Here is a 23,915-nt window from a genome sequence, read left to right as displayed (position 1 = left end):
TTTTTTCGGTACGCGGGCCTCTCACTGTCGTGGCCTCTCCTGTTAGGGAGCACAGGCTCCGGACGCGCAGGCTCAGCGGCCATGGCTCACGGGCCTAGCCGCTCCGCGGCATGTGGGATCTTCCCGGACCGGGGCACGAACCCATGTCCCCTGCATCGGCAGGCGGACTCTCAACCGCTGCGCCACCAGGGAAGCCCTGGCCTTCTTGGTTTTGCACAAAGCTGCATCACCCCAATCTTGGCCTCCATGATCACATGACTTTCTTCCTCTGTGTCTGTCTGCATCTCTCTTCTCTAAAGACATCAGTCATATTGGATTCAGGACCCACCCTAATTCAGTATGATCTCATCTTAACTAATTACGTCTGCAAAGTACCCTATTTCCAAATAAGGTCACAACCACAAGGACCTGGGGTTTGGATTTCCACATATCTTTTGTGGAGAAACAATACAGCCCACAAGGCAGGACAGCCTGTGACAGTCATTGTTATTTTGAATCTGAGGTGGTGGTCCCAGGCCAATCCAGACAAGCCTGGGGTGGCCCTGTGGGGGTGCCTGGCATCTGGTTTGTTTAAGGTAGTGGGACCTTGCAGGAGGAGGAGGGAAGAGAGGAGAAGCGGTTCAAAGAGCAGAGTCAGTACCTTTGGAGATACAGACTGGGCTCCAGCCCTACACCGGGCTCCAAGGAGTCCATCGCAATTCAGGCAGAGACTATCTGGGAACATGGAGCGAAGGACCCAGGGTTCCAGCTGCATCTGGGATGTCTCCTGTCTTCACCTGGGCAATGGTTACATTTCCTGCACTAATACAGTAGCCACTGGCCACATGTGGCTCTTGAAATGTGTCCAATTCAAATTGAGGCGTTCTATGGTTGTAAAACAAACACATGAACTATATCAGATTTTGAGAACAGTACCCCCCAAAAAGGTAAAATAGCTCATTAATAATTTTTTATACTTGTTACATGATCGTATTTTGTGGGTTAAGTACAAAGTATTATTAAAATTAGCCACCTAATTCTTGTCATTTTTTTATGGAGATAGAATTGACATATAACATTGTATTCATTTTAAGTATACAACAGAATGATTTGCTGTATGTATATGCTCTGAAATGTTCACCACAATCAGTTTATTTAACATCCATCACCACACACAGTTCGATTTATTTTTCTTGGGATGAGAATTTTTAAGATCTGCTCTCTTAGCAACTTTCACATGCACAATACAGTATTATTAACTATAATCACCGTGCTGTACATGACATTCCCATGACTTATTTGTCTTATAATTGGAAGTTTGTACCTTTGACTCTGTTCACTGATTTCATCCACTACTCACCGTCTCTGGCAGCCATCTATCTGTTCTCTGTATCTGCATGTTTGTTTTTTTTAAGATTCCACATATAAGTGAGATCCTGCAGTATCTGTCTTTCTCTGTCTGACTTATTTCCTTCTTTTTGTGGTTGAGTAACGTTTATATATATATATATATATATATATATATATATATATATATATATACACACACACTTTTTTTTTTTTTTTTTTGCCACACCACTTGGCATGCAGGATCTTAGTTCCCCCACCAGGGATCGAACCCGTGCCCCCTGCGGTGGAGGCACAGAGTCCTAACCACTGGACCACCAGGGAATTCCCCTATATCACATTTTCTTTATCCATTCATCCACTGGTAGACATTTAGGTTGCTTGCTTCCACATCCTGGCTATTGTAAGTAACCCTGTAATAAACATGGGAGTGCACATATCTTTTTGAGATAGTGATATCATTTCCTTCAGGTAAATACCCAGAAGTAGAATCGCTGGATATATGATAGTCCTATTTTTAATTCTTTGAGGAACCACCATACTGTTTTCCATAGTGGCTGCACCAGTTTTATATTCCCACCAACAGAGTTGAAGGGTTCCCTTTTCTCCACACCCTCACCAACACTTGTTATCTCTTGTCATTTTGATAATAGTCGTTCTAACACCTGTTAGAACGACTATTATCATAGTCATTGTGGTTTTGATTTGCATTTCTCTGATGATTAGTGACGGTCAAGCACCTTTTCATGTACCAGTTGGCCATCTGTATGTCTTCTTTGGAAGAATATCTATTCAGATCCTCTGCCTGTTACCAGAAAACCCGCCTCTTTGTGGGTGTCAAGCCAAAAGACACAACCAAGCCAAAGATAAGATAAGATCGGGAGAAGGAAGGATTTATTACTTGCAGCAAGTAAGGAGAACCCCAGGGATCTCTCCCAAAGCAGTGTCTCCCCAGGCAGTAAAATTGGGGACGTTTTAAGCTAAGATTATATGCATATCCATGAAGGGGTTTGAGCAGAGGAGAATTCAGCATAGAATTTGGACAAAGGTTGACAGAGTCCAAGCTTAAGTTGATGAAATCAAGAGGGTCAGAAAAGGTCAACGTCTTCATTCCTTAGGTTCTAGTTGATCTGGTGACTGAGCACTTGAGGGGAGTTTGAATTTTGCAAAACAGCTCAAGAGAGTGCTTCAGGCTACTCTTTACCACTGAAACAGAACTGGAAGTCTTTACAACGGATTTATTATCTTTGCTACTGTTGCTTCTCTTGCCTGATAACAGTGGTTCATTCCTGCATTCTTTTGTTCCCTTAAGATCATTAATTACTGAGACTCATTCAAGGGCAAGCCCTGTGGCCGGCCTTAGATCACAAAATGGCTTAGGCAAAAAATGGCTTCTCTTATGTCAAAAAGGTATATCTGGTTCTTTTCTTCCAGGGACCCTTACCCTATCTGCTTACATGCCCACTTTTTTTAAAAAAAAATTATTTATTTATTTGGCTGTGTCAGGTCTTAGTTGCGGCACATGGGGTCTTCGTTTTGGCACGTTGGCTCTTCCTTACACGCACAGGCTTCTCTCTACTTGTGGCACACAGGCTCTAGAGCGCGGGCTCAGTAGTTGTGCACGGGCTTTGTTGCCCCACAGCGTGTGGGATCTTAGTTCCCCGACCAGGGATTGAACCCACGTTCCCTGCACTGGAAGACAGATTCTTAACCACTGGACCACCAGGAAACTCCCCCATGCCCACATTTTTTTTTTTTTTTTTTTTTTTGCTGTACGTGGGCCTCTCACCGTTGTGGCCTCTCCCGTTGCAGAGCACAGGTTCCGGACGCGCAGGCTCAGCGGCCATGGCTTACGGGCCTAGCCGCTCCGCAGCATGTGGGATCTTCCCGGACCGGGTCACGAACCCGTGTCCCCTGTATCGGCAGACGGACTCTCAACCACTGCGCCACCAGGGAAGCCCCCCCATGCCCACTTTTCAATTGAACTAGCTCTATTTTTTTTTACATGGCTACTAGAATATTGAAAAATGTACCTCATGTTATGTTTCTATTAAACAGTGCTGCTCTAGATTTTTTTGTTGTGGTGGAAATGTTCGTGAAAATAATTTTATAAATAGGTTCTTCCAGCTGTTGTGTGGATTTGAGGGGTCAGAGATGGCATTCAGGAGGCCAGGAAGGATGCAACAGTGGTGGTGGGGGCCAGACCTCAGAGGGCAGTGGTGGGAATAAGAAAGACAATAGCAGTAACAATTCAAAGTGAAGTGGTGGTTGCTGTGTTTTAAACATTTTGCATATTCCTTTAATTCTTCTCCCAAACCCTAGGAAGTAGGCACTATTACTATCCCATTTGGCAGATGAAGAAACTGAGTTATAGAGAAGCAAGGTCACCTGTCTAAGACACCTGGCTGCAGCATCTGCCCATAACTATTGTGCTCCTTTGGGGACATGAGGACAGTTGGGGACAGATTAGTAAGTGGACTGACAGACCCCCAGGAAGGAAGGCAATGAAGCCTGGGTGGGGAGAAGCCAAGGGCATGGGAGAAAAAGCCAGTGGGGGTGAAAAACCGAAACTGGGGAACCTGGGGGACATCCCAGGGGGGATACAGGTGGCAGCTGGATGCTGGGTGGGGACAGAGACCCAGGTGGGGAGCTGACGTTGTGGCTGTACTTGTATGGAAGGCGAGTGAAGGGAAGAAATTGAAGGTCACACTGTGAATCACTGCCCTCCTCCAGGAAGGAACTGTTGCAGGAAGGGGGACCCCTTCCAGTGCCTGAGAGTGGGCTCTTGTCTAACACGGAAATGAATTGTCCTAGGGACACACGTACTGACAAAGCAAAAGACTTCATCGGAAAGGGGCGCCCGGGTGGAGAGCAGCACGGTAAGGGAACCCAGGAGAACTGCTCTGCCACGTGGCTCGCAGTCTTAGGTTTTATGGTAATGGAGTTAGTTTCCGGGTTGTCTCTGGCCAGTCATCTTGCTTGGCCCATATATAGTCTGACTCAGGGTCCTTTCTGGTGGCGCGTTCCTCTCTCAGCCAAGACGGACCCTAGCGCGAAGGATCCTGGGAGGTCTGTAGGACAATATTATGGGCTGGCATCTCCTCCCTCCTTTTGGCTCCTCCCAAATTCTCCCAGTTAGTTTCGGCGGCAGCACCATATTCTTTATTGGGAGCTCCTGTTGTGAGACAACTCATGCAAGTGGTTAGCGTCCTGCCTGACCAAGGCGGGGGGTTTCGGTCAACAGCTGTGACCATAGTTGGGGCGGGGTTCAGCCAGCAAATCAAACAGAAGGGGTCACCTGGGGCCACCCCAGTCCATCTGTCCCCTGTGAAGCTATCAGCTCTCCTTCCACTCCACAAGTTGTTTGACAACTACCGTATGCCAGGCCCCACGTTGAGTGTTGTGGAGGCAGCAGTGACCAAGATGGACAGAGATGCCTGCTCTAGTGATGTGGTGGGGACAGAGGTGATAAACATAAAAATTATACATGTAAATATAAGATCAGTGCTGTGGTCTGAACATTTGTGTCCCCCCCAAAAATTCACAGGTCAAAATCCAACCCCCTAGTGTAATGGTATTAGGAGGAGGGGCCTTTGGGAGGTGATTAGGTTTAGATGAGGATATGAGGGTGGAGCCCCCCTAATGGGATTAAAAAGAGGGAAGAGACACGAGATATCTCTCTCTCTGTATAATGCACCAAGGAAAGGCCATGTGAGGACTTCGCTAGGAATAGGGCCCTCACCGTGCTCTAATGTTACAGCAGTCCAAGCTGACTCAGACAATCAGGTGGGCTGGCCACTAGAGGGCACCCTCTCTGTGGTTCCCAGGGCACTCATCCTGCCTTTGAGGTCATGATTGGCTTTCTCTGAGCCCTAACTGTGCCTCAAATGCCTCGCTAAGCGCTTTACCAGAATGAACTCAGCTCGTCCTCCTAACATTCCCCTGAGTTAGATGCACTGAAAAATTTTTACAGCTTTCTTGAGGTATAACTGACATACAACAAACCACACACTTTTAATGTGTACAATCCGTTGAGCTTTCACATGCTGGAAACCATCACCACAATCAAGATACTAAACACATCCTCAGCCCTTTTTTATCCCTCGCTCCCACCTCTCCCCCCCCCCAGGCAACCACTGATCTGCTTTCTATGTCTATAGACGAGGTTGCATTTTCTAGAGTTTAAATAAATGGGACCAGCGAGTATATACTCTTCTTTTTTGTCTGGCTTCTTTCCCTCAGCAAAATTAGGAAGATTCGTTTATGTTGTTGCGTGTATTTGAGCCCTTCTGCTCCTGGGGAAACTAAAGCACGTAAGGGTATGGCTTGAAGGGGGAGTTTGGGGGAGTGGGTGTCACGCACAGGTTGGGCCCCCGACCGAGGCGGGTCTTGGGTGCGCAGCCCGCAGAGCAGCGCTCTGATCCTCTGGCGGACGTGGTCAGGTGCAAACCGCGTAGGGGTCCCGCCTGGGGGGGTCAGTCCCCCAGCGCACGGAGGGGGCGGGGCCGGGAGGGGCGGGGCCGGAACCGGCGAGGGGCGGGGCCTGGCGCGGGGCTTCCCGGCTCTGGGGCCTCCGATAAGGACCTCCAGGGGCTCGGCCGCGCCTGGCTCTGCGATAAGGCGGGCGGTGGAGGGGGTCGCGGGGCGCCGCAGGGAGGTGCGGCGTCAGGAGGTCACAGCGCAGCCACAAGGGACTGGGGCTGGGGACCCAGGCTGGAGGCCGGGCTTGGGCGGGGCGTCCGGCTGTGTCACGCCCGCCTCCCTCCCGGGGCCAGGGCCGCTAAAATGGCGGCGGCGGCGGCGGTGACACCGTCCCGCACAGGGCCCGGGGGCCTGGTCGCCGTGCCGGGGGCCCACTAGCGCCTTCCTGGGCGCCCGCGTCCTGGCCGCGTCCTGGCCCCTGGGGCGCTCGAGCGCGGCCCCTGGGGCCCTCGGTCAGCCCTCCCGGCGCGCCCATGAACTCCGTGTCGCCGGCCGCAGCTCAGTACCGGAGCGGCAGCCAGGAGGACGCGCGCAGCCCCGAGGGCCGCAGGCCACGGCGCCCCCGAACCCCGGACCCCAACGGCCTGGGGCCCCCCGGAGCCAGCGGCCCCGCTCTTGCGTCGTCCGGGACCGGCCCGGGGGAGCCGGACGAAGTGGACAAGTTTAAAGCGAAGTTCCTGACAGCCTGGAACAACGTCAAGTACGGTGAGGAGGGGGCGGGCCCCGGGGTTGGGTTTTGAGGTGGGAGCGAGCTGAGGGTTCAGGCGGGCTGGGAACTTGGAGGTCGGTGGGAGTCAAGGAGAACCAGACCCTGCACCTGTCAAGTATTCCACCCTTTGTTCCCCTCCCGTGAGTCACCTGTGGGTAGGTCCCCCGCCCTACCCTGCCCAGAGCGGGCCGCTGGCTGGCAGGTCCAAAGGGGAATGTGTTTACACGCCTCAGTCGATTCCCCGTGTGACCTTGGGCAAGGTTTTCTGTTCCCTGTGCCTCCATTTTCCTCCTCTGTAAAATGGGTACAGTAATCAGACGTGCTTTGATTCATCCCGAATTAACGGCAGACATGCATGTGGCTGTTACTAGGGGCTCCGCCTCCATCCAGGAGAAGTGTAGCACGGATTCCCCAGAGCCTTCCCTGAGATAGGAACTAGGATATCCCCATCACACAGATGGGAGAATTTAAGCGCTGTTGCTGCCCTGTTAGGTTGCGTGTCTGCCAAGCAAGTGCTTCATCTTGCTGAACACTGCCCCATGTCTCCCCAGGTTGGGCAGTCAAAAGCCGGACCAGCTTTAGCAAGATCTCTAGCGTCCATCTCTGTGGCCGCCGCTACCGCTTCGAGGGCGAGGGTGAGCTGGTGGCCCCTGGCTAGGGTTGGAGGAGTCCCGCAGGGGTGTTTCTGGTGGCAACTGACAGGCCTGCTCTTGTAGGTGACATCCAGCGTTTCCAGCGGGACTTTGTATCTCGCCTATGGTTTACTTACCGCCGGGACTTCCCACCTCTCGCCGGGGGCTGCCTGACCTCCGACTGTGGCTGGGGATGCATGTTACGGAGTGGGCAGATGATGCTAGCTCAGGGGCTGCTGCTGCACTTCCTGCCCAGAGGTGAGCGGTGGAGGGGGAAGGGCACAGTAGGAGCGTAGCGCCCACCACAGGTCAGCAGTGTTAGAACTGTTTGTAAACAGAGTTTAAAGTCGTGTTAGAATTGTGTGTAAAGTAAGCTTGTGGGGGGGCGGGGAGTGAGAGTTGTTTAGAAAATAAGTTGAAGGAATGTGAAAATTGTAGTTAAACACGGCATCTCTGGAGCAGTAGAGTTGTGTGTAAATCATGGATAGTGGGAACTGTGCCCCACCCCCCTACACCATCGCCATTTGACTCTTAACTCCATCCCTACCAGATTGGACGTGGTCCCTGGGCGCGGGCCTGGGTCCCCCTGAGCCATCGAGGTTGGCCTCTCCCAACCGGTACCGTGGGCCTGCCCACTGGATGCCTCCGCGCTGGGCCCAGGCTGCCCCTGAGCCGGAGCAGGAGCGCCGGCACCGGCAGATTGTATCCTGGTTCGCTGACCATCCCCGGGCCCCCTTCGGCCTACACCGGCTGGTGGAGCTTGGGCAGAGCTCGGGCAAGAAGGCGGGTGACTGGTATGGGCCGTCCCTGGTGGCGCACATACTCAGGTGAGGGCCGCTGCAGGGGACACGGGAGCTACTGGGTACCCCCAGGAGCTCAGGCCTTTCCTCCCATCCCCAGGAAAGCTGTGGAGAGCTGCTCAGAGGTCACCCGCCTGGTGGTGTACGTTTCTCAGGACTGCACAGGTAAGGGGCTGGGAGCCAAGGTCACAGGGTTCTCACCCTGAGCCAGTCACTACCTCAGCTCCCTCTTAGGACCCACATTCCTCAGATGCTGAAACAAGTTCTGCGGCAGAGGGACCCTTGGAAAGGATTCGAGGCCCACACTGGGTCAGGGTGCTCAGGATTCCTTCCCTCCCTCTGGAACCAGGAGAGGAGACTTCAGGGCTTCTCCCTGAGTGATAGAATAAAAGACATAAGGAATTCCTCTCGCAGGTCCAACTCGCTCTTACTGTGTAAACAGGTCCAACATGTACGAAAGTTGGGTCTCTGCCTCACAGGGTTGTCATGAGGATTAAGTGAGTCAGTGATAAAAGTAAAACCCTTAGGATAGTGGTTCTCACTTAGTAAGTATTCACTAAATCTTTGCTATTCTTATTATTATTCCCTCGAAAACAGTTCAGGAGAGCCTTTTTCTTAGTCTGTTAGGGCTGCTGTAACAAAAATACCATAGACCAGGGACTTCCCTGGCGGTCCAGTGGTTAGGACTCGGTGCTTTCACTGCCGGGGCCCTGGTCGATCCCCGGTCAGGGACTAATATCCCACAAGCTGCGCGGCATGGCCAAAAAACCAAAACAGCACACAGAAAACCATAGACTGGGTGGCTTGTGAACAACAGGAATTTATTTTTCATAATTCTGGAGGCTGGGAAGTCCAAGAACAAGGCACTGGCAGTTTTCGTGTCTGTTGGGAGCCCACTTCCTGGTTCATTTTGCTGTGTCTTCAGGTAGCAAAAGGGGCAAGCGAGCTCTCTGGGGTCCCTTTTATAAGGGCAGTGATTTCACTCCTGACCTAATCCCCTCCCAAAGGCCCCACTTCCTAATTCCATCACCTTGTGGGGTAAGATTTCAACATAAGAATTTAGAGGGGGGCACAAGCATTCAGACCGTAGCAGCTGCCTCCGGAAAGGGTTGAATGCACTTTTCTGGGAGCCAGGAGGGGGCTCACATAGCCACAAGGGAGGAGGCGGGAGAGGAGAAACCAGCAGACGGGACTTGAGGAGGGACACACAGGAACTTTCAGCTGACTGGCGGATTGCTCAGTGCTCCCATTTCCATCTTAGAAACCCAGGCGCTAAGTCGGGGAGGACTAGAGGCACTCTGGGCTGCGGGGAAGGCTCTCCAACTCCTCCTAGCTTTACACTGTTTGTCTCAGTCTCAGGACGTCAGTTGCCCTCTCTGTAAAATGGGGATGTCCACACCTGCCTGGAGGCCCTGGGATTGTCTGAGGGAGCTTGGGGTGGGGGGACACGGGAAAGGTGTTTTTCTGCCGATGACAGGAGTGTCATCCCAAGAGGTTGCTCAGGCAGGGTTGGTCCCCTGAGGATGGAGGACCATACTCTGAGGCTTGAAGGGCCGGAGAGAATGTGACCTGCTGCCCTGTCCTTCCAGTGTACAAGGCGGATGTGGCACGCCTGGTGGCCAGGCCAGACCCCACAGCTGAGTGGAAATCCGTGGTCATCCTGGTGCCAGTGCGGCTGGGTGGTGAGACTCTCAACCCCGTGTACGTGCCCTGCATGAAGGTAGGTTCTACCAGATTCTACCATGCCTCCCCCCAGGAGCCCTGCAGACTTTTTCAGCTTGGGTTAGGTGTTTATGCTTCCTTCATCTCTTCATCGGTTTATCCAGTAGTTACGGAGCGCCAGTTATGTGCCAAGAACTGTCCCAGCTGCTGGGGATTCAGAGGTGAACAGGCAACAACTGATGCCCTCTGGGAACAGACGTTCTAATGGGGGAATAACAGGCAGTGTATGTGGAACCAAATTGACAGCTGTGGTGTTACAACTCGGACTCTAAAGGAACCAAAATTAACACGATGAGGGGCAGATGCGGGTGGCTGCACAGCCTAGGAAAGCCCCTCTCTAGCCAGAAGCAAGAGAGAAGCCAGAGGAGGAGTGTTCCGGGCAAAAGGAACAGCAAGGCTGGAAAGACCCTGATGTGTTTATACCCGGAATAAAGGCCAAAGATCCCTCCACAGCCCACAGGGCCCTGTACCATCTGCCCACACTCTCCAACTCACTTCATTCTGCTCCAGCCACACAGGCCTCTTCACTGTTCTCAGAAGACACCTGCCTCAGAGCCTTTGCACTTGCTGTTCCCATCACTTGGAGCACTCTTTCCCAAGATGCACTTTTTTTTTTTTTAACATCTTTATTGGAGTATAATTGCTTTACAATGGTGTTAGTTTCTGGTCTATAACAAAGTGAATCAGCTATACGTATCCCAAGATGCACTCTTAACTCTCTTAACTCTTTGCTAAAACGTCATCTCTCAGTGAGGCCTTTTCCTGATTCCCCTGTTTAAAATTGCAAAGCCTTCTTTCCGCCTTTATTCTTTCTCCAGTGTTACCGCCTTGTGACACGTAACTTGCTCATCTTGTTCCTTGTTCTCCCGCACTAGAACATCAGCTGCATAAGGGCAGGGTGTTGTCTATCTTGGTCACTGCTACCCCCCAGGGCCCAGCACAGGCTTGGGTTTGCACACATTGGGCCTTTGCTATGCATTTGTTGACAGTGCTTACAATGCTCACTGACGGCACCTGCTGTGGGTCCTTACCTTCACCCACTTTCTTCCCTGCAGGAGCTCCTGCGTTCAGAGCTGTGCCTTGGCATCATGGGGGGCAAGCCACGCCACTCGCTGTACTTCATTGGCTATCAGGGTAGGCCCACCCCATCCTGCTTCATCCCATCCCACCTTACCCTCTTCCACCCCTGCTCACGCTTCCTCCCCTGCAGATGACTTCCTCCTCTACCTGGACCCTCACTACTGCCAGCCCACTGTGGATGTCAGCCAGGCTGACTTCCCCCTAGAGGTGAGCTGGGATCCCCAGGGTGGGGTTGGAGGCCTGTGGAGGGTTCCCCCCGAGCCTCCCTTGTTTGTCTGCCCCAGTCCTTCCATTGCACCTCACCCCGCAAGATGGCCTTTGCCAAGATGGACCCGAGCTGTACTGTGGGGTTCTATGCTGGAGACAGGAAGGAGTTTGAGACGCTCTGCTCAGAGCTGACCAGGGTGAGCAAGGCATGCTGGAGGGTGGGAGGCAAAGGGCAGGGCAAGGGTAGAAAAGGAACAGAGGCTTTGAGGCCAGCAGACCTGGCAAGGCCACGTCCAGGCTATGTTGTTAAGATTATTATCCTGACTACAAGCTGCAAAAGCCCAGCTCTAATTAGAGCAAAAAGAGGCATGAAATGAAAAATTTAAGTGGACAGCTGCTTCCAGGGGGTCAAGTGGTAGGACCCTGCCATGTGCTCATCACTGAGCCAATCACTATAGCCAGGGCACAGAAGGTGCTGATTGGCTGGCTTGCATCACTGCCCTGGAGGGATGGCAGTTGAGTTCAGGAAGCACCTGATAAATGTACCTGTTAAGATAATTACACCCACTAGGATAATTCACATGGCTTGGGGGCTGAGCTCTTCTCTCTCCGCCCACCAGGTCCTCAGCTCCTCCTCAGCCACAGAGCGATACCCCATGTTCACCCTGGTTGAGGGCCATGCTCAGGACCACAGCCTGGACGACCTCTGCTCCCAGCCCTCCCAACCCACACTGCGGCTCCCTCGCACAGGCCGGCTCCTCAAGGCGAAACGCCCAAGCTCTGACGACTTTGTGTTTTTATAAAGGGAGGGGATGAGGGAGAAGACACGACCCTATTTATTTTTTTATTTATGTCACTCTGGGTGTGGGAGCTTGAACTCCCCTCCCTGACAAGTGCAGCTGAGAGCAGTCCAGGAAGCCTCCGGGCCGCGGCCATTCAGCCAGGAACAGAGCCCGCACACCTGCCTCCCACCAGCTGGGCCCTCCTCACCGGGCACGGAGGGAGGGCCCCCGGGCACCCACTCAGGGCCTGACTCAGTACTGTAGTTTGCACTGGACCGTCCATGCCCCTCACCGGTCCCGACGCCCCCATCCTGCCAAGGGCTGGTGGGAGGGAGGAGGGGCTGTGACCAATGGGGGCTAATAAAGCTGTTTGACTTGACCTTGGCTATGGCTGGGCCCAGCATTTAAGGGATGGGGCTCAGGGTAAGTCTCGAGGTGAGGTTCCAAGTCATCCGGGGAAGCTTACTGAGTAGGCCTCAGCTTTCACATCTCTAAGATGGGAAGACTCCCTTGCCCACAGGTAGATGTGAGGGTCTATACAGTCGATAAGAGGGGGCTTGATTGAAGGGGAGGAGCCCCAAGGCCCCTGCAGGCTTCCTTGAGCTCAGGGGTGGCTCTTAGGCCCCTGCCGCTTCCTCCGTTGCCGGCCCAGCTGGCGGAAGTGCAGCCGTTTGGGGTTGAGGCCAAAGGCCTGCAGTCTCTGACGGCTGAACTCACATCCACCAAGTGTTACTGTGGGGCCCAGGAGACGTGCCTTCTTGCCCCTCCTCTGCCTCTGGGGGGCCGGTTTCTCAGCGGTTGTCGCAGGGGCTGCCTCTTCCTGTACTGGGGGGCTCTCAGGCTGGGGCCACTTCCCACAGGCCCCATCGGGTGCCAGCAGCTGCCCCTGTGGGCCAGCTTTGTCTCTCTGTGGCTTCCCTGTGGCTTCTGTGGGCATCTCTGTCCTGGAGGAGGAAGGCGTGGCTCAGCCCAGGCCAGTCACAGTTAGGCTTTCCATCCCCCATTTTTACAGATGTGAAAAGGAGAGGTTCAGAATTCGGGGGCCTGGACTTCCTTGGCGGTCCAGTGGTTAAGACTCCGTGCCTCCACTGCAGGGGGCACGGGTTCAGTCCCTCGTCGGGGAACTGAGATCCCACATGCCGCGTGGCGCGGCCAAAAATAAAAAAAAATAAAACAATTCAGGGGCCTGCCTGGGACTCAAACGTGGGTCTAATGCAATACCAAGCTGGGATTTTTCTACTGAACTCTGAGGCTGGATTGTGTCACTGATAATTTTGATTGTTGAGCCTGGGCCTGCACTAAGCTCTTCACACAAATTAACTCATTTTAGCTTTCCATCAACTCCGTGAGCTTTTATCACTCCTCATTTATAGATCAGGAAATAACAGGCATAATAACAAGAGCTAATACCTATCCAGAACTTACTGTTTTAAGCACTGTGCGTGAATTAACTCACTTAATCCTCAAAAAAAAGAAAAACCCAACAAGAAGTGAGCCATCTTTATCCCCATTTTACAAATAAGGAAGCAGGCCCAGGGAGGGAAAGTGACTTGCCCAACATCACACAGCTACAGCCCAGCCAGGACTTGACACCCAGGTATCAGAGAAGGGAAACCCCATTCCCAAGGTCATGTGACAGATGGCTGACAGAGCATGACTCAAACCTGGGCCTGGCAGGCTCCCAAGCCCACCCACCCCCTACAACCAGCAATACTTACTCCTCTGGGCAGAGTGACTTGAAGATCTGCCTCTTTTTCCATACGTTCTGGGCCTTCTGGCTGTACGCCCTCCTGTCCTGCAGCTCCTCCTGCTCTGACCTGCAGGCCGCAGGGTGCTCTGGGAGTTGCCCATGCTTGCCTTCAGCCTGCCCGCCCCTCCCCCCCGGGGCACCTGGCCCAGCCCCACCCCGTCACCTGTACATGCAGGTCTTCTTCAGGGAGCACCATCGGTTCAGCTCCTTGTCATCGGCAGTGAGGATCTGCAAGGGCAGGGAGAGTGGGGTCCTGCTCGTGAGCCCCAGGGGGCCCTGACTCTTAAGCCTTAGTCACCTCATGGGTCAAAGCAGGGTAATGCCAGTTCCACCCAGCAGAAATGTCATGATGGTGAGAAAGAACTGATTTCTGCAGAGGCTAATTGATTTTTTTGTTGTTGGGGGCATCAGATGGGTAAACTGAGGCTCAGAGGGGGGATCCTTGCCCCAAGTCACATGGCCAGGAAGTGGCTACTCTCAGATTACAATTTGGGCCCTTGAGCCCTGACCCTATGCACTGTGGTCCCAGCAGCCTCAGACCAGGGCAGGGGTCTCCATGCCACTGACTGGGTTTGCTAATTACAGATGAGGCCCAGGTTCCTCACTTATGAGTTGGGCACCCCCTTAGAACCTACTGGAAGGTCATCAGGAAGATGAAGTGAATGCAGATGTTATAAGCTCAATAAACATCGTCTACTTTTACTGTCAAGCATCCGTAGCCATTGGGGCTAAGGCGCAAGTGACGTTCAAAGCATATTTTTTTCACATCCACATCCATGAGGTGGGGCTGCTATGAGGCCCATTTTACAGACGGGGAAACCCAGGCACAGAGGCTCTAGTCACATGTCCAAGGTTATACAGCTGGTGAGCGGCTGAGCCAGGATTTGAACCTGTGTCAAGTCTTAAGGGTCACCCTGCTGCCGATATACGGTAACAGAATTAAAACTAATATTTATTGGGGCCTGCTGTGGGCAAAGCACTGTCTGAGCCCCTGCCTCATAGAAACCTTTTGAGGCAGGTAATATTGTTAGTACTGTCATCAGCACTATTATTCCTGTTGTTTTCGAGATGAAAAAACAGGCCACGTCACAGCACAGATGGCACCAGGCTCCCCCTTGCCTAGCGGGTGCCCCAGGGTCCCACCTCCTCGGTGCTGAGCCCGAAGTCGCAGGGCACCACCGTGCGGTACTTGAAGCGACAGGGCAGGTCATCGATGATGTCCTCGTAGTCCAGCTGGTAATACTCGTCCAGGTACTCCTCGAATGTCTTGTCCCCTGAGCGGGGACAGAGCCAGGCTGCCGGGGTGTGCCGGGCCCTGTGGAGCCCCTGCCGGCCCACGGCCGCCCACCCGGGCCTCACCAGGGTCAAACACAGGCTTCTCCTGCTCCACAGCTGCGGCGAAGGGCGACTTTCGCTTCTTCTTGCCCAATGAAGGAGCCTTGCGCTGCTGCTTCTGAGGCTGGCTGGGGTCATAGTCGGCATCCATCTGCCGGGATGCGCAGGTCAGGCCTGCCCTTGCGGTCCTCGGGACCCTCTGAGGACCCCCAGATCCCCGCGCCCAGGGCACCTACATTGAAGTCGGGGTCCTCGCAGTGCGGCTCCTGCTGGCTCCAAGCTCCACTCTGCTCCGGCCCAGCCCACATGTCCCAGTTCCAGTCGTCTGATTCCAGAGGACAGGCAGGCAGGGATGGGCCGGGGGGTCATGTCAGGCCAAGCAGCCCCCGCCCCCAGCCCACTGCCCCAAGTGACCTCACCTTCAAGCCCTTCCTCTTCCTCAAACTGTGGCTTCTCCTCCTCCATGGTTCCGTAGTACTTGTCCCCGAAGCACTTCTGCAGGGTCGGGGCCGGGAGGGTGAGCAGGGCCCACTCCCCCCAGATGGCAGCACTCCTGCACCTTAAATGGCCTCGCAGCACCCCCCTCAGCTCCTGATGTCGGGGGAACCTTGTGTGTCTGGGCTCCTCCACACCCACTTTTGGCTCATCTTGCCCCCTTGACCCCCCTGCTCTCTGCCCCCTGTTCCACTGGCTGGCAAAGGCAGATATTGCTAACCGTGCCGTTTATAAGCACCTACTACGTGCTGGACGCTGGGCTGCATCTCACTGTGTTCTCACAAGCTCCCCAAGAGACAGAAACTACTGCCAAATACTGAGAAGCTGAAGCTCAGGACTGAGAAGCTTCTAGAAAGTGAAGGCTGAACGCTGACCACACAGCACCCACCCACTCCAGTTTTCACCTGGCCCACCTATGCATCCTTAGTCTCCTTCCTTGACCTCCCAGGCTTAGTCAGGAGCAGCTTTGCGGTGCCCGTGGTCCCCACTGCTCTCCCATCCAGCCCTCATCGCCTGTTCCAGTGGCCTGAAGCTGTGTTTCCCCAAACACAACAATAAACACTCACAGCTCAATAAATGAGTTTAAAGGAAATACCAGGACCCACAGTTCCTTGAGCATTTACCAAGTTAATTAACATTTAGTATTCCTCTCAGGCTATCTTTACAACAGCCCTGACATAAATGCTGCAGTTAGACCCACTTTATAGACAGAGACACAGGGTCAGAGAGGTCAAGTCACTTTCTGAGGCCACACAGCAAGGAAGGGACTGCTGATTCCAGAGCCACACTCTGAGCACTCGGCTGCACAGCCGGGCTGGGGCTCTGGGGCCACACCTGCATGAGCTGGTCGTGCTGGGCAGGGTCAAAGTCGTCTTCGAGGTCCTGCTCCTCAAAGCCCAGTGTCTCGTTGCCTGTGACCTGCCGCAGCCTCTCCAGCTTGGCCAGAATCTCCTTCCTCTTCAGGTTCTTCAGCTGCTTGAGTTCCTCCTGCTTCCTCGCTTTCTCCTGCAGGCGACAGTTCACGGGCGAGGGAGGGTATGGGCTCCCCCCTGCCCCCTGCAGGCTGGGTCCCGCCTCCTCACAGCGCACCGCCCCAACAGACACTCACCCTCCTCTTCCGCTCCCGCGTCTCTTCCCTCCTCTCCTTCCTGCGCTCGTCCTTTTGGCGCACGGAGGATGTGATGTTCCGAGGATAGGTCTTGACCTGTGGGCAGCAGAGATGATTCCAGGCTCTCCCGGCCTGGACCCTGCGGGCCAGGTCCTCCCCGGAGCTGGCACTGGCCACCTACCGAGGCAGAGTCTGGCTCCTCGAAGCGGAAGTTGTACTTGTGCTCAAAGTCCTCCTGTTTCTTCAGAAACAGCTCACCCTCGTCTGAGGAGTCGTCCACGGCCAGCTGGACTGGGGGGCCAGGGACCCTGAGGGATGAGATGGGATGGGACTGGGGGCGTCAGCCGAGCTCCTGCACTCCTGTGTACCAGCATATTAACTCATTTAATCCTCAGAAGAACCCTCTGCTAGGGTGCCACCGTTACCCCCATTTACAGATGGGAAAACCGAGGCATGGAAATCCAGTGGCAGGGCCCCCTGGCTCCAGAGCCCACACTCTGCAGCTTTTCCTCAAGAAAGGCTAACTCTGGGGAATTCGCTGGTGGTCCAGTAGTTAAGACTCACACTTCCACTGCAGGGGCCACAGGTTCAATCCCTGGTTGGGGAACTAAGATCCTGCATGCCACACAGCGCAGCCAAAAAGAAAAAGAAAAGGGCTTCCCTGGTGGCGCAGTGGTTGAGAGTCCGCCTGCCAATGCACGGGACACGGGTTCGTGCCCCGGTCCGGGAAGATCTCACATGCCGCGGAGCGGCTGGGCCCGTGAGCCATGGCCACTGAGCCTGCGCGTCCGGAGCCTGTGCTCCGCAACAGGAGAGGCCACAACAGTGAGAGGCCCGCGTACCGCCAAAAAAGAAAAAGAAAAAGAAAAGAAAAGAAAAAGGCTAACTCTGCTACCATCTATGTGAAAAAGTGTAAACGCCTGGTGCCTTTTCCTTTCTGGCCAGTGCTGGCTCGAGGCCCCTGGGGGACATGGCTACTCACCCTTCTTCTCCTTCCTCCTCTTCCTCCTCATCTCCTTCCTCCTCGTAGCGTTTGTTGAGGATGTAATCCCGCAGGAAGCGCTCCCCCTCATCTAGCTCTGGGTTGTTCCAATATTCCTTGAGGTGAGTCTAGGGGTGAAGGGGGGGTAACAGGACCCGGATCAGGGACAGGGAAGGAGCACAGATACGGGCACCCAGTGGATTTGGTGACTGCAGCTTCACAGCCAGCCTAGGAAGTAGGTGGGCTAATCCTCATCTTATAGATGTAGACACCGAGGCCCAGAGAAGGACACACCCCATCTATAGAGAATGTGCTCCTGGCTACCATCTCAAGGGCCGGTTTCCAGGGAAAGGTTGGATGGAAGCAGACCAGGTAGTTTAGTGGGTCAGTGACCATGAATGCGAACTCACCAGTTCTTTCAGGGTGTCGGGGTTCTGAATCTCCTTCTGCCCCTTCAGCCACTCGATGTAATCAGCATCCTCCTGGGCCTGGGGGGAAGGCCAGCGCTGAGGGTCTGTGGGAGCCCTGGGGCCCCCTCTCTGCCACCAGCCCCCATCTAGCTGGGCCCCAGCACCCACCTTCTCCTCTCTGCTTTTAGCACGTTTCTGCAGCAACCCGGAGCTACCTTCGCCGGCACTGTCCTCGTCCTCACTGTCCTCCACAAACGCCCGGAAGCTGCCCGTGCGAGAGAACAAGCCTCAGGATGGGTGGGCTGGCCCTGCCCGCTGCCCCAAGACAAGCCCTGTCTACTAATCCCTGAGCTCATCCTGACAAGCCCAGAGCTGTGCTGTGACATAGAGCCCATGACCAACCCCATGTCACAGATGCAGAAACTGAGGCCCGGAGCTAGCAAGCGATGCGCCCAAGGGCACACAGCCATTAAGTGACAGAGCTGGATTTGAACCCAGGCCCGCCCAACCTCAGAGCCTCAACTCCTTCCCATCTGGCCACTCAGCCAGCCCCAGGGCTCACCTTTCCTTCAGCTGTTTCTGTTCTTCCACATAACTTTTCAATGAGGTCTGCTGCAGAGAGAGTGACATGGGCCTCAGACCCAGCCCTGAGGCTTCAAGCGCCCCCAAGCCCCCCACCCAGCCTCCACCCCACTCACCTGAAGTCTCTGATTGGAGGCCTCCCCATCTGAATTCTCCTCATCAATATATTTGCTGTGTGAAGAAGGAAGAAGGCTTCAGAATAGACTCCCCATGGCCTGTCTGTCCCCATGGGGTAGGGGGCTGTTAAGAGCAACAGCTGGTGGAGGGGGCAGTGGGGTGCAGGCAGGCTCCTGCTCTCCAGGGTTCCCTCAACTCTAATGAGTCACTGGCTTCTTCCCACCCCTGCCCCTAAGTGCCTGATGTGTCCACCTGCCCTGGGAAGGTGGGAGCAGAGGGGTCAGGCTTTCTCCTTACCCTCCCTTCTCCAAAATAACCTTCCTCTCGTAGTCCTTCAGGTACATGGGCTGCACCTTCTTTTGTTTCTCTTCAGCTGCTGGCTCCTCCTTACTGTCTGAGGACGATGCTGCGGGGACACCAGAAGACACCTGCCATCACCCACATCCACAAACCCCTTCCTCCCCCAGGCAGAGAGTAAGACTATGCTGGGCCAGAGTCAGACCGAGGTTTCAAATCCCCGAGCCACTAGTTCCCAGCTATCAAAGAGGCATCACACTTGCTACTACCTGGAAGTACCTGGCAGTGATCATTCAGTGAATAATTCACACTCAGAACAGGGCCAAGCACACAGCCGTTATTAATGACAACCTAAGACACTCTGCTAAGCGGTGTTTTTGTTTTGGTTTTTTTGCCTTGCCGCGTGGCATGCCGGATCTTAGTTCCCCCCACCAGGGATTGAACCCGTGCCCCCTGCAGTAGAAGAATGGAGTCTTAACCACTGGACTGCCAGGGAAGTCCCTTTGCTAATCAGTTTTGATGTGTGTGGAGATCCATTAAACAGTCACAACCGCCTATAAAGCAATGAGGAATCTGGGCCTCAGTAGAAGTAGCCCCAGACCTGTTCTCTGATAGAAGGTGGCATCTTTCTGATAGATGCGCGGATCCTTCTTCTTCAGTAAGGAGAGGGTCCTGTAAAAGTCACGCTCCTGCTGAGTGTCAAATTCCTAGGGCAGGAAAAGGGGTGGGGACAGACTTCAGAAAGGGGCCGTGATGGGAGCAGTAAGCAACAGGGGCAGGTGGGCTGAGAGTGTGTGGGAATTAGTGTGCATAGAGGAGTATATGTTAGGAGGAAGGAAGCGGGGGAATCCGGCTGGGTAGAGGCAGGTGGGGGTGGAGGGCTGGATCTGAATTGGGGGAAGTGGTCAATTAGGTGGAGAAAGGAGAGGGGCCCTCTTGGGGGTGGTCCACACATAGGTACGGGATATGAGACAGAGGAAGGTAGCAGGCAAGGGGGTGGGTGGTACTTTCTGGTATCAACAAGGGATGGACAACCTAGGGGCAAGTGGGCAGAGGGCACATCAGAACAGAGAGGAAGGGCTGGACTGCTCAGTGAGGCTGGGAAGATCAGGGGTGATATGGGGAAAAGCTGGGTGCCGCATGTGGCAGAGGGATGCCCCACTCTGGGGACAGAGGCAGACACGGAGAAATGGTTAAACTGTTAGGGATGAAAATGTGGACAGAGGGTTCACACCTCACAGATCAAGATGGGCAGGTAGATCCGAGGTAGGGGAGAGGAAGTAGGGGAGATCTGCCCACTCCCTGGGGATGGGAAGGGCGCTGTCTGTCCCTCATGGAAATGGGGGGTGGGAGATGGACGCTCCCGTACGGCGCGATGGGGTTGGAGGTTAGCCGCCCCCTATAAGTCGGGGCCGGGATGCGGTGTGGGGCTTGGACACCTCCTGCAAGTCCGGGAGGGAGGCGGGGAAGCTCACCACGCGCTCGTCGCCGGAGTCAGACTCGGAGCTGGAGTCGCCGCAGCTGTCCCTATCCCCATAGCGATCTTTCACTGTGGGGCACAGATGGGATCCCCCCCAGCTCAGGCTGGGGGAGCAGATCAACCCCCACTTCCCGACCGCCCTGCACGCGCCGGCGCCCAGCGCGCATGCGCCCCGCACTCACGCCGCTGCAGCTCCTCGCGCTCCCGGTAGCGGCCGTACCGCGCGGCGAACGCCGCGTTCACCCGCAGGGGTGACGACCCGCGCGGCTCCGGCATGGCGGCTCTACGATCCACTGCGCACGCGTGTGAAGAGGCTCCACCCCCCCAGGAGGCGGGGCTACTCACTAGCGAGCTTTAAATGGGGCGGAACCTCATGGGCCGCACCTAATCCGCCCCCGGTCCTTCCGGGATCCCTAGCCCTGTGACCGCAGTCCCCGCCCATGCGCCACGCCTCTGCGGGGAAGGCTGCAGCCACCGCCCACCCGACTCCCCCACCCGCCGGGGCTCCCGGCACCCAGCTGACATCTGGGGGCCCTTTCTCCACTCGCGGTTTCCTGCCTCCCTTCCGTTCCGACAGCGCAAACCGCTGCCCCACCCAGCTCACTCACCGTGGCGCCCTGGGAATTACCACTCTCTCCCCTCCCCCAAAAGATCCAGGATCCGCGACCCCGGTGCCCACCCCCACAAACATCCTGAACACGCGACTTTCCATCGCAGCCTCAAAAATCAGAAGCCACCGGCGCTGTGATCATGCACAAGTCTTAATTTAATGGGTAAAAACATTAAATTACACACACAACAATTTCTTCCATAAATCATAATAAATAGACTTTTTTTTTCTTTAACGCTGTACAAGGGACTGGAAACCAAGCTTTCAACAAAATATGAATGAACTCATACTACCCTTTTATTGATTTGGAACACTCCCCCCTCCCCCATGCCGGAAAGCAGTGTGCACACTTGAGGTCTCTCTCTCGGTACAGCCAGCCAAGGTCGACAGGTTCCAGGAGCCTTGGAAGCGATGACCTCACTCTAGGGCTGGGGCTTTAAACGCTCTGCCCTTGGGACTCGTCTGTAGCCCCAGCAGTCGGGGCGTGGAGGAAACCGAACCGTTTAGGTGGCTGTTGCCTGCAGGAGCCCTTCTCTGCCCAACACACCAAAAGGGGTGAGAAAAAAAAATCAGAAATGTACCTCAAACACACACACCCCAGAAATCAACACCAACAAGCCACAAACTGGTGCCCCTCGGCAGTGAGCAGGAGGAAGAAAGGGAGAAAGTGTTTCTTCCCTCCTCTTCTGACACAGAACCCAGCCGGGTCCTGCTGCCGGAGTGGGTGGCCCCAGGTCACAGTGGTATGTGCAGTATGTCCATGAGATCCTTAGCGCCTCTCCCCCTTGCCAGCTCCAGAGGTGTGAGCCCCCTGGCGTCCCTGTGATGAAGATCGGACTCGGCAGCCAGGAAGCCGACCACAGCCGTGTGGCCCTCTCTCACTGCCAGATGGATGGGGAGGGCCCCGGTGCCATCAGGTGCATTGACATCAGCGCCATGCTCCACCAACACTTTCAGGGTGTCAAGGAATCCAGTGCGTGCTGCATCATGGGCTGGAGTGGTGCCGGAGGCATCCTGGACGTTGGGGCTGGCACCTTGCTTCAGGAGCTCCAGGGCGATGGTGGGGCTGCCAAACATCATGACCTGTTCGGGGGGTAGAGGGTCAGGGGGTCTCCGAAGGAGGAGGTCCAGGAAAATGGGTGACTGCAGAGAGGGGCATTCAGGAGTAGAGAATGCCAGAGACGAGGTCCTCTAGCAAACGAGAAACTTCAGGGAACATAAACTCCCAGGCAGCTGTTGAGACCCCATAGAAGATGATCTGGGAATAAGGACCCTCAAAAAACTGGCCACCCCCCCACCAAGGATAATACACTCCCCCTAGGGTATAGCCCCATGGAAACTTTCAAGGAACCTGAGACCCTCCCCCAAGGAACCAGAGACACTTCTCTCCACAGATGGGAAATCATCAGGAAATATGAAACCCCCACCAGGAAACAGACCTCAGAGAACAGCCCCCTCAAGGGAAAGGAGATGGCCAGGGAATTTGAAACTCCATCTCCAAGGAATTTCCCCCTCCCATATAGTGAGGATGCTCCCAAAGGTACCTGACCCTCTCAAGAAATGGGGTTCCCCTTTTGTAAATGTCCCCAAGGGAAGAGGGACTCCCATGCAATCTGTAACTATTCCCTTATTGGGATCCCCCCAATAATATGGCAATATGAAAATCCCGCGGGAATGGAGATTCCCCGACCCCCCAGAAACTGGATACCTCTCAGAGAACCCCCCCCAGAAAATGGGGACACCCTGGAAACATGAATCCTTTTTTCCTGCGGTCGGATCCTCCATGCAAGCTCCAAGAAACTGGAGCCGTCCTCATGAAACCGGGATCCAAAGAAGCTGAACCCTCACCCAAGGAATACGAACTTCTCCAGGGAAACTGAATCCTCCGCAATCAGAGAACGAGGAATACTCCGAAGATGGAAAGTTCTCCCCTCCCCCAACCTAACCCCATCCACCACCCACCTAAGAAAGGGGACATCAGGGAGCCAAGTCAGCCCAGCGATGGAGGAACAGACCCCAGTCGGCTACCAACGGGAACAAGGAGAGAAGAGGGAAGGTATCTGGGGTCCCGGTCCTCGCCCCGCTCCCCGCCTCGCCCTCGCTGCGGGAGGGCCGGGCCTCACCTGCAGCGCCGTCTTGCCAAAGCGGTTCAGGGCGTCGGGGTGCACCAGCTCGCGGTGCAGAAGGCGGCGCACCTCCTGCACGTCTCCCCGGGCCGCCGCCCCGCTCAGCCGGTCGCCGGCGCGGACCTCCTCCAGCAGCATGTCGATATTTGCGGCCTGCGAAGCCCCCCGCCCCACCCCGACGCGGTCAGTGCGGGGGAGCCCACCGGCGCTGGCCCGAACAACCCTCCCACAGCGTCCCCGGCCTGCGCGAGGCTCCTGGTCCGACTCGCCAGTCCGGGGCTCCTGCGCGACCCCCGCCCTCCCGTCCGGCTCCTCCCCCTGTCGGCCGGTGGGCCCGGGCCCAACCCTCCGAGGCCCGCAGCGCCCGGCCCGGCGCCCGCCCCTTGGGGGCCGGGTCTCCCCCAACTCACCCTCCCTCCTCCTCGACGGGCGGGGTCTGTTCTGAGCAGACGCCGACGCCGCAGCCGAGCCGGCCGCCAGGGGGCGGAGCCAACGCGCTCGGGGTCCCGCCCCCGAACGCCGCGGATTCGTTTTCTTAAGAACTAGCGAGGTTGCAGCCCAGCTGCATTGCCCGGCTCTGGACCCTATAGTGCCCCGCCCACTCGGCCAGCGCAGCCAATGGCCACGCGTCTCCAGGGAGGCTGTGCACACGGGCGTGGGCGGGTCCGCTTCTGATTGGGCGAACTGCGGCGACCGGTAGACCGCCGGCAATGGCGGGGTTTTCGGTTTTTCAAATGCGCCGGGCGGGCGGGAAAGAGGGCCGGTTTAACTGACCCAGGGGAGAAAGGTCAGGAGCAGAGTAGCACGGGCCGCTCCGGGACCTCGGCACCTCCGAGGGAAAGGGAGGCAGGGCTGGGGCCGCCCTGTTCGGAGTTCTACCGTG

At 55.4% G+C, this 23,915-nt stretch overlaps 3 protein-coding genes across 5 annotated transcripts; 1 reads left to right on the top strand and 2 right to left on the bottom strand.

The window, feature by feature from the left end:
• Positions 1 to 6,107: 6,107 nt before the first annotated feature.
• On the top strand, positions 6,108 to 11,775 carry ATG4D (autophagy related 4D cysteine peptidase). Of its 2 annotated transcripts, XM_082650757.1 has the most exons (10): positions 6,108 to 6,513; positions 7,069 to 7,152; positions 7,234 to 7,407; positions 7,700 to 7,976; positions 8,050 to 8,114; positions 9,539 to 9,669; positions 10,727 to 10,805; positions 10,882 to 10,958; positions 11,036 to 11,155; positions 11,579 to 11,775. In XM_082650757.1, the coding sequence occupies exons 1-10, from the start codon at positions 6,282 to 6,284 to the stop codon at positions 11,759 to 11,761; spliced, it is 1,422 nt and encodes a 473-aa protein (XP_082506883.1). In that variant the 5' UTR covers positions 6,108 to 6,281; the 3' UTR covers positions 11,762 to 11,775. The 2 variants fall into 2 exon arrangements, with proteins under 2 accessions (XP_082506883.1, XP_082506884.1); XM_082650758.1 differs by lacking the exon at positions 7,069 to 7,152.
• Positions 11,776 to 12,343: 568 nt separating this feature from the next.
• Positions 12,344 to 20,578, bottom strand: KRI1 (KRI1 homolog). 2 transcript variants are annotated; one of them, XM_082650755.1, is made up of 19 exons: positions 20,479 to 20,578; positions 20,292 to 20,365; positions 19,418 to 19,523; positions 18,817 to 18,925; positions 18,519 to 18,573; positions 18,383 to 18,432; positions 17,989 to 18,085; positions 17,821 to 17,898; positions 17,411 to 17,538; positions 16,610 to 16,736; positions 16,429 to 16,524; positions 16,155 to 16,325; positions 15,245 to 15,320; positions 15,062 to 15,150; positions 14,850 to 14,976; positions 14,634 to 14,764; positions 13,654 to 13,718; positions 13,459 to 13,557; positions 12,344 to 12,684 (listed from the first exon to the last, which is right to left on the bottom strand). In XM_082650755.1, exons 1-19 carry the CDS (start codon positions 20,570 to 20,572, stop codon positions 12,345 to 12,347), a joined length of 2,112 nt encoding a protein of 703 aa, XP_082506881.1. In that variant the 5' UTR covers positions 20,573 to 20,578; the 3' UTR covers position 12,344. The 2 variants fall into 2 exon arrangements, with proteins under 2 accessions (XP_082506881.1, XP_082506882.1); XM_082650756.1 differs by having other exon boundaries at positions 18,383 to 18,429.
• A 484-nt stretch (positions 20,579 to 21,062) lies between these two features.
• CDKN2D (cyclin dependent kinase inhibitor 2D) lies at positions 21,063 to 23,458 on the bottom strand. Its single transcript, XM_082649992.1, has 3 exons — positions 23,443 to 23,458; positions 23,030 to 23,185; positions 21,063 to 21,989 (listed from the first exon to the last, which is right to left on the bottom strand). The coding sequence occupies exons 2-3, from the start codon at positions 23,168 to 23,170 to the stop codon at positions 21,642 to 21,644; spliced, it is 489 nt and encodes a 162-aa protein (XP_082506118.1). The 5' UTR covers positions 23,171 to 23,185; positions 23,443 to 23,458; the 3' UTR covers positions 21,063 to 21,641.
• Positions 23,459 to 23,915: the final 457 nt, after the last annotated feature.

Source organism: Grampus griseus (genome assembly GCF_964374135.1).
Source record: "Grampus griseus genome assembly, chromosome: 3".
Classification (NCBI taxonomy): domain Eukaryota; kingdom Metazoa; phylum Chordata; class Mammalia; order Artiodactyla; family Delphinidae; genus Grampus; species Grampus griseus.
Note: the sequence above shows the minus strand (reverse complement) of the source record. Positions and strands in the feature narration are given on the sequence as shown.

Excerpts from the sequence above, each read along its gene's own strand:
- ATG4D (XM_082650757.1), top strand. The coding sequence starts at position 6,282 with ATGAACTCCGTGTCGCCGGCCGCAGCTCAGTACCGGAGCGGCAGCCAG. Across the intron at positions 7,408-7,699 it reads GCTGCACTTCCTGCCCAGAG|ATTGGACGTGGTCCCTGGGC; the intron begins GTGAGCGGTGGA and ends CATCCCTACCAG. Across the intron at positions 10,959-11,035 it reads AGGCTGACTTCCCCCTAGAG|TCCTTCCATTGCACCTCACC; the intron begins GTGAGCTGGGAT and ends TGTCTGCCCCAG.
- KRI1 (XM_082650755.1), bottom strand. The coding sequence starts at position 20,572 with ATGCCGGAGCCGCGCGGGTCGTCACCCCTGCGGGTGAACGCGGCGTTC. Across the intron at positions 16,525-16,609 it reads AGGAGCCAGACTCTGCCTCG|GTCAAGACCTATCCTCGGAA; the intron begins GTAGGTGGCCAG and ends TGCTGCCCACAG. Across the intron at positions 16,326-16,428 it reads CGCGGGAGCGGAAGAGGAGG|GAGAAAGCGAGGAAGCAGGA; the intron begins GTGAGTGTCTGT and ends TGTCGCCTGCAG.
- CDKN2D (XM_082649992.1), bottom strand. The coding sequence starts at position 23,170 with ATGCTGCTGGAGGAGGTCCGCGCCGGCGACCGGCTGAGCGGGGCGGCG. Across the intron at positions 21,990-23,029 it reads TTGGCAAGACGGCGCTGCAG|GTCATGATGTTTGGCAGCCC; the intron begins GTGAGGCCCGGC and ends CCCCCCGAACAG.